At 44.5% G+C, this 10,126-nt stretch overlaps 1 protein-coding gene across 3 annotated transcripts in view; it reads right to left on the reverse strand.

Moving 5' to 3' along the window:
- LOC101158128 (cell adhesion molecule DSCAM) overlaps positions 1–9,508 on the reverse strand; it is an 87,295-nt gene extending 77,787 nt beyond the window's left edge. For all 3 annotated transcript variants that reach the window (XM_023962194.2, XM_023962195.2, XM_023962193.2), the window contains exon 1: positions 8,456–9,508. In XM_023962194.2, coding sequence (XP_023817962.1) covers positions 8,456–8,498 — 43 coding nt within the window. In that variant the 5' untranslated portion in view covers positions 8,499–9,508. The remainder of the gene's footprint in view (positions 1–8,455) is intronic.
- Positions 9,509–10,126: the final 618 nt, after the last annotated feature.

The raw sequence follows: 10,126 nt of genomic DNA on the forward strand, positions 1-10,126 counted from the left end.
GATGTTTTATTTGTTTGTTTGTTTGTTTATCTTCCTTTTGTAAAGTCACACCGGGTTAACAGTTATCCTTTAATCCAGTAACTATATATAAATGCTGTGTGAAGCCAGTGGATTTGGTCACACATGAACCTTATGGATCCATCAGTTCAGAGCACCGAGTCCCAACAGCTACACTCAACCTGCCTTCATAGAACATCAGGTTTTTTATTATTAAGACAACACATTTGAACAGTGTTTTTTTCACTAAAATCTTCTATTCTACCTGATCTGTGAGCATTGGAGTAGCAGCTGCTCCAAACACTGCAGGCTGCAGCTTTCTCTGAGCGTTTAGCAGCCGGGATTAATCAAATTATAATTTAATCATCTGATCAAACAGCAATTAGCATAATCACTCGTGGGGAAGGCCTGATAGAATACAGAGCTGGGGGCTAACAACACTTTAATGAAACATTTGCCAGAATGTTGGAAAATGTTACACATGTGGAGCTGCAGGGGCAGAACCGCATGCTAACGAGAACGCCAGGCACACACCCGGTTCTGGCCTCCTGTTTTCACACCGATGCCCTTCGCCTTTCAAAATCCAGTACAGCTCACCATGATTCACCAAAACCTTCACTGGAAGTTTCACTGTGGGTTACTCTCATTGTTGTGAGTTTATGGTGATGGCGTATACTTATATAGCAATTTTCTACCTACAAGGCCCAAAGTGCTTTACAGTCACAGTCCCATTCACCCAGTTACACACACATTCACACACTGATGGCGGCTCCGCTGCCGAAACACTGGCGCCAACCTCCCACCAGAGGCAAGGTGGGGTTCTGTATCTTGCCCAAGGAAACTTCAACACATGGGTGTGCAAGGTGGGAATCGAACCTGCAATCTTACGATCATGGGTAGACCGCCCTACCGCTGCTCCACGCCCCCAGTTTCTATCATTGTTGTGAGTTTATGTCATTGTTGTGTGGGTCTGACACTATCACAGGTGTCTGAGGCGTCTTTTATCAAGACTGATCTTTTCTCCGTGACTCCTCCACTCTGGTTTCTGACATTGTTTCGAGGGTCTAAAATGGTCTCAAGTGTCTTACAGATTTGCCTTCGTAGGTTTCAGACACTGTTAAATGTTTGCAGCGTCGTCACAAGTTCATGAAATTGTCTCACAGCCGACACTCAAAATCAGATTGGTTTCAGAAGTTTCCACACCTGAACAAGTCTCACATTCAAACACGTTTCTTTTTCTTAGAGATTTAAAAAACCTGGATGTACTTTTAGGAATTTGGAAGATCTGCTCAGGAAGTTTTGATCATGTTTAAACACCTATGACATGAAAAGGAGGTACTGCAGCAAGAAAGGAGAAGATCCCTCAAAACAAATAAAGATGTTCCATAAACTCCCTTTTCTCAGTGAGATAAAGATGCCAGCAAATAAACCACAGACTCCTGCTTTTAGACAACTGCTGCCTTACAGCAAACAAACAAACCAAAAAACATCCTCTGGATGTGAATTCAGTCGCAGCTTTTGACCTATAAACATCAAAGTTAACCTTCGTGGTCCTGAGACTCACATGAAGTGACAGCTGTGCTTATGCAAATGTCCACAACATGCCTTGCTCATTTTTGTTCCAGCCTTAAAATAGTTTTGATAAGTCTTTACAACGAACATTTGTCTCTGCTGTTGCAGATTCTGCCTCCTCTGACTTCATCCTTTTCCCAAAACGCTCAATAAGTGTTCACACAGTTTCAAGTCGCACAGCATGAAGTGCCTGTCTTCAAATTTCTTTGAACACAAATGTTGCATTCATGTAGGCGTGGAAACTCAACATTTACAAGCAAATATGAGCTGTTTGCCATGGTGCTGTTTCTGCGTGCAGCTGTGCTCTGATTAGATATGTCTCTTTGAGTTAGATACCCCCCACCCCTCTTTTTATGCCTCAGTACACACCATCATCTCCTTAAGCATTCTGGCCTGGGTTAAATGAAACCTTTAACAGTTCAGTGTGCATCCATTAACATATGCTTGAGTCCGCTCACAGCCAAGTCCAGGCACGGGCGCTCGACGTGGAGCCGCGGAAAAATCCGGACAAATCCCTGAGTGATTAGTTGTCCGTCTCTAATCCCTCTGATGCTGCTTCTCATGAATTATTAAAACAAACATATTCAGCTGATCAAAACATCTAACTTCATTAGCACAAGTAGCACATTACGTTCAAAAATAGAGAATGATTCCATTTAGGCCGCAGTATAACACATTCTTTATTGGCTTGTTGCAACAAGAAGGTATTTCCAACTGAGTGCCTAAAAAGAAAATAATGTTTATATTGATACAGTATTAGAGGTAAAGTGTGCTAGAAAGTATGCGTGCACGTGAGAGAGTGCGCTGTTTGAAATGGGTTCTCAGAAAATGAACTGATCAGAACAGAAACACAGACGTGGTTGATTCCTGAATTTAATAGAGCAGAGTCTTCGCCGTTCATGGCATGGCCTACATTGTGTTGACTGGTGTGCTGAAGAGGCCCGCACGTGTGGTTTCATACTACGACGCCGTCAGCTTTGACTGCATGTGAAGTGACAGATGTAAACCTAAAGACCCGAGTCTGCGCGCCGGCCCTCACGTGACCCGCCGCTGTTGTGACTGCTGACGATGGGTTAGCCAGAGACGGGGGCGGGGACATGGAGACGACCAGTATGTTTGAAACCATTTTTATAAGGGACTCTAAATCCTGAGAAAAACACAATTCCACCTATTCTATTCAGTGAAATGGAGTCTAAGAAAGTCCAAGTGTTGGCTAGTTTTTGTGCTGATGAAGAGTTTGCATGAAATGTAGTTTTTAAATAAAATAAAACTATGGGACGGATAGTGGGATCACAGTTTTTAACCACCTATTGTAAAGCTTCGGTGCAATATCAATGAGGAAGATTTATCTCACTTCCAGGAACTTTAGAATAATTTTTTTCCAAATGCCACTCAGAATTACGCCTTCTTTCTGAACCAATACCTAAATCAACCACTTTTCTTCTCGATGTTTGAATTCACAGATCGTTTATTCTCTACATTCCTGGTGGTTTTGCCGGCCCTCTCCCACCCCAGAAGTGATGTTGTGTTGTGGTTTGGCCCTTCCACCATCAGCATCGATTTATTCATCTACGGCCCGAGTTCATCCTGCACATGCAGAACGAAATCAGCCTAACAGCTAAAGACCCATGGACTCATTTCTTTTTGTATCTCTCCGTAACACAACTAGATCATTCCTTGATTTCTATGAAAGGGCTGTGCAGTGGTGTAGTAGTTAGCACCCTCTCCTCACAATAAGAAGGCCCTGGTTCAAATCCCAGCTAGGTCCCTTCTGTGTGAAGACTGCATGTTCTCCTTGAGCATCTGTGGTTTTCTGCAGGCACTCTAGCTTCCTCACACATTCCAAAATCATGCCTCAAAGCTTGATTAGTGACACTAAATTGTCCCTAGAAATGTGTGTGACTGTGTGTCCCTGCAACAGACTACCAACCTGTTCAGAGTGAAGCCTGCCTTTCACCCAGCAATAATTAAGATAGGCTCCAGCAACTCTCAACCGCTAAAAGGGGGATGGATTGATCCCTATACTTTTTAAAATTGTGCAACTACACTGCTTAACTGAGATGATCTAAAGTTTATCCTTCAAAGTTCAGAGAAAGACGCTGTTCCCAGTTTTGGAACCAGACACCACACCTGATGCACATGGAAGCTGTCCTCTCTGTCTGCACAGAACACTAGATTCCTCTGTGAGTTTGTTTTCAGAAGCCGATGTCAATGCAGCTTTTCTGACTAGTCAACCTTTTAAAAATTATAAATGTCCTTTTTTTGGTTTGTTTTTGTTATTGGATACTTTAAAAAATCGTATCATTTCTGTTGGTCACAGGAAGTGGCCCCCATGCAGCAGCAGCTCCCCTCAAACTGCAGTCATAGAAGGGTTCAGCAAAACGCAGATGTACTTCTGGAAATGCAAAAGTGAACAGGCAGGAGGAACTCAGACATTACAGAGAGAGTTAACCATCTTTTAACCTTTTTTCCTTCCTGTCTGTCTTTCTGTCTCACAGCTTTTCATTGACATGCACACAGACAGATGTCTGCAGATGTGGTGTTGACATCAGCTTTTGAACAGCCAACTGGTACATTCTGGTGTTAACATGCTCTGTGCAGACTGCTGTGGTTTTTTAAGTCGTGCATGACTCCTCTGCACAAACACTAAAATTCATCAGAGAAAGCTAAGCTGCCAAGTGGACCAATAAAGAGCCACAGAGTTCTGTTTTGTCCATGTGTCCTTCAGCCTGGGAGGAAAAACTAACTGTTTTTCTTTCTCTTTCACTCACCCCTCTTTATTTTACCACCCCACATAATTAAAAAAATGAAGTTTAGAGATCTGAATAAAACCTTTGAGCTCTGGAAGACGTGCTGTTGTTGTTTTTCCACAACAGTATAAAGACGAGGATTTCTCTGTTTAATGTAAACACAAGTGGACAGTGTGTAAAAATTGTATGAAATCTGGATCTGAGTACTTCTAAAAAACTGAAGTTCAAGCAGCAGATTAAGTCATCAAAATACCTTGATACTTGAGTCAGATTAAAAATGTCACTGCTAAAAAAACAACAACGATTTTAGTCCTGAATGATAGTTTTCTAAAATTTGATTGGCATTTTTAAAAATCAACAGACTGCAAAATCCATTAGTGCCAGACATGATTTTGAATTAACCAAGTAAAATGAACATCTTCTGGTTTATAGTCCTTTTGACAAGAGCCTTCACTTTTTGGAACAAGATTGGATTTTTGTCCATATATCCAATCTGTCGTTTCTGCTTGTCACTGGTTCTTATAAGTAAGGGATAAAGCCCGACGAGGTGTCCATTATCCAAAATGAACGGACAACATGGAAACCGGAACCTAGCGTTACAAAGTGGAGGGCGGCTGCTTTAGTTTCTGATAATGGACACCTCGAAGGCCATTTTCCCACTTATACCAGGGTGACTTACCAAAGACATAAATGGTTAATCCATTTTTTATTACTTTATTCTTGTTATCTTTCTCGGTTTAAGAAGCTTTTTCAGAAAAAGCGGACTATTTGATATGTGGGGTGGCGCGCTGTCAATTTGTTTATGGCTGTACTGTGTAACCCAGGGCTCCCAAATACTGGTCTGCACCATCCTTCCTCTAGTCCACCCTTTCCTGTCGCCCTTCCAGCTGATCAACTGACAAATGCTTAAATCCACATTTGGACTGAGGGAACACACCTGACCCAGGTGACAAGCAGCAAGCAGAGGAGGAAAACTGCCAGGATGGTGGATCTTAACGTCCAGGACCGGGTATCCCGGTCCAAACAGAACTATGCTGATAAGAAAGGTGTATTTGTACTGATGCTGATTTTAGATACAATGAGCAGAAATGACAACATGCACAGGCTGCATGTCACAAATCCACGAAATACAGTTGAATCGGTTAGTTCAAAAGGGGCCCAAGTCCAAGAGGTTTGTTTTTCCAGGAAATGATTTTAATTGCATAGCTTAAAGGGAGGCTACACCAAATGATTAATACTTAACCCAGATTTAGCACCAGTTCATAGCTTACAAATGCTATAAGATGAAGCACCTCACTTTTATCATTTCAGAGGACTAGCAAACTAAAGTCTCTGGACTTGGGCCCTTCTTGAATTAAACAGGGGTGCTGAAATATTGGATAACTAGTGCTGCCATCTATGGGATAAAGCTAAACCCATGCAAGAGAGGCCCAAGTCCAGGAATTTTGCACTTAATGCATTTTAAATGTCAAGCATAGTCAATACATTACAACGGACTTGGGACTTTTTTGCACATAATCAGATAGCTTTTCCCTTGAAGACCATAGAACATATAATATCTAGTTTGAAAATTTGTGGACTTGGGCCCCTTGTGAACCAACCGATTCAAATTTACAAGTCAAGTCATCACTTTAAAATAGTTTTTAGTTTTCAGTAAAAAAAAAAAAAAACAAGCAGCAAGCAGCTAACAAAAAAATAAATCTTGGAGATGTTTTTAAATTCTTTTTCCTCTGCCTGTTGGGTCTCATTTCAAAGGATATTATGATTAATTTAATGGTAAAGTAAGATGTTCAAACATGAACATCTGCATTTTAAAAGCTTAAATCACATCAATTTCAAGATATAAGCTTAAATGCTGATGGTGACTTGAGTTTTGGGCATCCTTGGTTTCATTTGAGCGGATGATTCTAAAGGAGCAGCACAAAAACAGCGGACACTCGTGTTGGTCTTCATCAGAAGGAGAATCTTTGTCACCGTCCTGCTGCAGAACGTCAGTTTGGCCTGTTTTTGAACCACTCCTTCAATATTCACAAAAATTCAGATTTCTGAATGAACCCCTCTGCTCATTAGAGTCCTGGAGAGCATGTCTGCCCCCATGCAGCTCAGCAGAGGCAAAGTTCAGTCGACTCCCAAATGGAAGGTGTGTTTTTATTTTAAACAGACGGGTTTGCAGCAGCGCTTGAAGAGCTCGAGCCTCTCTGAAGGTAACTCCATTGCAGATCCTCCTGCGTTTGTTTCTGCTGTGATCGATGCAAATGTGGCCTCTGATCTCAGACAGCAGCTTGTGTGGAGATGAGGTCTGCAGAGCAGAGATGGGCCCAGCTGGGATCACAGCAGACTCAATGATAACCAAATGGGAACAGGAAAAAACAGGAAAGGGTGACAGACTGTGCTCTTTGAGGTGGCGGTGGGGGGGGGGGGGGGGGGGGGTCGCCTGCTGCAGCAGCCTGTGTTACCTGAGTCTCCATAGAGACAACCTGCTTGCATTTGGCCAGAGCTCAGCCAGCTTTCTTAAGGAGCTGCTGTCTATCTGTGAGGGGGGGCGGCATCTTTGCAGCTGGGTGCAGTAAAAACGGAACGAGTGGGCCTAAGAGGAGGAAGAAGAGCGTTCATCTGCTGCATGCTCTGCCTCTCGGTGCTGAGCGGCTCACACATGCAGCAGCCACAGCTGCTGCTGTTGCTGCCATTCAAAGTTTCCAGCAGCAGCCATTTTGGAGCGCTGCTGCTGCTGGACCACAGAGACGGCAGCTCTGTCTCAGCAAACGCATTTCAGGGCAGCAAAGACAGATTCAAAAGAGCATCGGCCTTCTCTTTGTTCCTCCCCAAAAAGGAGATGCTGCCCCCCCACCATAAACAGCCCCAGTCGACCCAAAGCCCCGGTCAGGCTCAAAATGGTTTTCCTGTCCTGCGTGCTCGACACGTCGTCATAATCTGCCTTCTCCGTCTTGGGTTTCTGATCCTTTCAGGAGCTGGTCCATGCGTCTGTCAGGAGATCCTCATGTTTTTTCGACTCAGTTCTGCCCCCCAACACAGGCACTACCATACACTGCGTTGTCCTGATTACTGCCCCCCCCAATACACACACACACGCACACGCACACATCATCTTCACTGTTATTTTGACTGCTAAAACGTTTACTAAAGACTCTTCTGTTGAAGAACAAGCCAGACTTCAATGCGCTTGTGAGATTTGCTCCTGGGTGAAGGTGATAAGGGCTTGTCTCCCCCAATCCAAAATGACTCCATGTCTGTGCTTCTAACATGGCGGGTCCACGGATGGAAATGAAAAAGCGCAGCCAGCCTGTTTAATCCTTTTTCATTTTCTTCTTTTGGGGGAAATTTACTGATTTCTTTTCATGGGGACGGAATAAACATCAAATGAATTTAATCCAACAATTAAAATAATACAAATGTATATATTGATTACACTGGTCACGTAAACAAATCCTATTTTAGCAGGATTCTGTTTTTTCTAATGAAGTGTATTTTTGAAAAATCCCAAACAAAGGATTTTTTTCTTGTTTTTAGAATCAGTTTTTTGTGAACTGAATTCAAATGCAAATAGGAGATTTAAAATAGCTGATCAAAGCAGGTAAAGATAGAAAAGAGCTGCAAAAACAGAGGAATGGGAAAATGATGCAGGAACAGAGTGAGGCCTGCAGACTCACAACACACACAATAAAAAAACCTGCATCCCATTCATTCCAGAAGGAAGCTAAATAATTGTCAGAATTGAAATCAGATCTTTCCATTTAATAAAAAGGAACCAACAATGTTAAATAAATAAAATCAGGCTTTGAGCAGATCCTTCCTCCTCCTGCCGCTGCAGCTCTCACTCAGCTTTTATCCCATTTTTTCCTTTTCTGCTCATCTTTTCTTGTTTCCATGAAGGATTTTCAAGATGCGTGAAAGGCTCTTTTCTACTTGAGCTCTATGAAGAGACCTGCGCGTGTTAGAGGCTACCGTGAGCGATGGTCAAAGCACAGGACACAGCAACAGCCTGCTCGGCTCGGCTCGGCTCGGCTTTACAAATCATTCCAAATAATCTGTGCAGGCAGAACTGTTTGAATGAAGGTTTGGCCCAGAGACAGAATGGTGTGAACTTGAAGTTGGATGTGCGCGTTTGCATCACTTACCATTCAAGATGCACTGGGAAAAGAAAAGAGCCAATATCCACATGCCCCGCTCCGTTCAAAATCCACTCTTATGCTTGTTCTTCTTCTCTTCCTGCACTCTCTTACAATTTCTTCCTATTATTTCTTCAACTACAGCAATGCGAGAAAATGGAGCTGCAAATCTCCTCTCCTCTCTCTGCCGCGCTCCCCTCTCTCTCTTTCAATCCTGCTCGTTGGGAAAAAGATGAAGAGGAGGAGGTTCGAGCTTCCTCCTGCTTCTGATTGTCTTCTGTTACTGCGGCTTGATGATCCACAACTGCCAGTCCCTTTTAAAATCTAGAAACATCTTATAGCTCTCCTTTCCTCTGGTTCTGCTGGTTTAGTTTTGGCGCCAGGGCGCTGCGCTGCGCCGGGCCTCAGTGAAGAGGAGCGCCGCTGTGCGTAGAGCTCCGGAGGCTCGGCTCGGTGCGCTCCGGTCCAGGTGCGCCGCGCCGCCGCTCAGTGCGTCGCTGCAGACGCATAGAAAACACGCCAACTCCACGGGGAGGGGAAAGAGCAGCAAAGTACTGAGAGGCAAAAGAGGAAAAGCCTCCTAAATAAATAAAGAATAAAAAAATAAACAGAATTCAGAAACCCGCTCGGACAAGAGCCAGAGGACAAAAAAGCCCCAAAGTTGCGTTTGTGGAGGAAGAAGCAGACGGACACTTGGCCGTTAGCTGCGCTGCAAACTCAGCCTCTCTTCGCCTCTTTCCGTCCGGGGAGCAACAAGCACACGCATCCTCCCTGAGCCGCGCACACACCCCGCGCACGCTGGTCCCCGCGCTCACAACCTGCCCTGCCTCAGAGCTGTGGAACAAACCCGCGCCGTCTCCGCAGCCGCTTTGTCCCTCTCCATTGCCTTAAAGGTGCAGGGCTGGAGGGCGAGGGCGCACGACTGAGCGCGTGCGTGAAGCTTCAAAAGGCCTCCTTGTTTCTGCTTTTTAAAGACAAAAATCAAGGTGTCTGCTCTTGAAGAGGAACAATGATGCCGGACCTGATTCGGTGGTCTGCGCTGGTGTGGAGGGCTGAAGGACTGATGCTGAGGGAGGGAGGATGGGAGGTGTGAGGGGGGGGGGGGGGGGTGTACAGGCTACACCTGACTGGATGCTTTGTAGGCATTTTGAGAGGGCTGGATGAAAACCAAATTTCTTAATTGCAGGAGATCAAATCAAATATTTGTCCTCTCTGTTTTTCTGGATAATTTATGAGCCCCCTCGGGCCGTTCAGAGGTGCGCCTGCCTCAACCCAGCATTCATTAATTGACCTTGACAAATATAAGTAGCAACCCCCCTCTGCACCAGGGGGCATCACACAGCAGCCATGTCAGACATCCACAGCCTTCTCCTGGGGGGAACCTCCACTGAGGAGCGAGACGAGGACCAACATGAACACCAAACAAGGAGGAGCTGGAAACATCATCTTCTGGAAGAACTGAGGATGACCTCCACATTAACACCAACCGTTTAGACAAATCGGATGTCTCTGGCACAAAGGGAACATTCTGGAAGCAGGCTACTCTTCTGCAGTGGTGCTGCAGCAGCATCCATGTGACTCTGGGAGTCCAACATGGCCCATTTCTGCAGAAAGGCTTCAGCCCCCCACCCAGATTTAGTATCTGTCTCTTACACTTAGCATCTGCATTAGACATGCACA

This window comes from Oryzias latipes, chromosome 14 (genome assembly GCF_053564925.1).
Source record: "Oryzias latipes strain Hd-rR chromosome 14, Olatipes_Hd-rR_3.1".
In the NCBI taxonomy this organism is placed as follows: Eukaryota; Metazoa; Chordata; class Actinopteri; order Beloniformes; family Adrianichthyidae; genus Oryzias; species Oryzias latipes.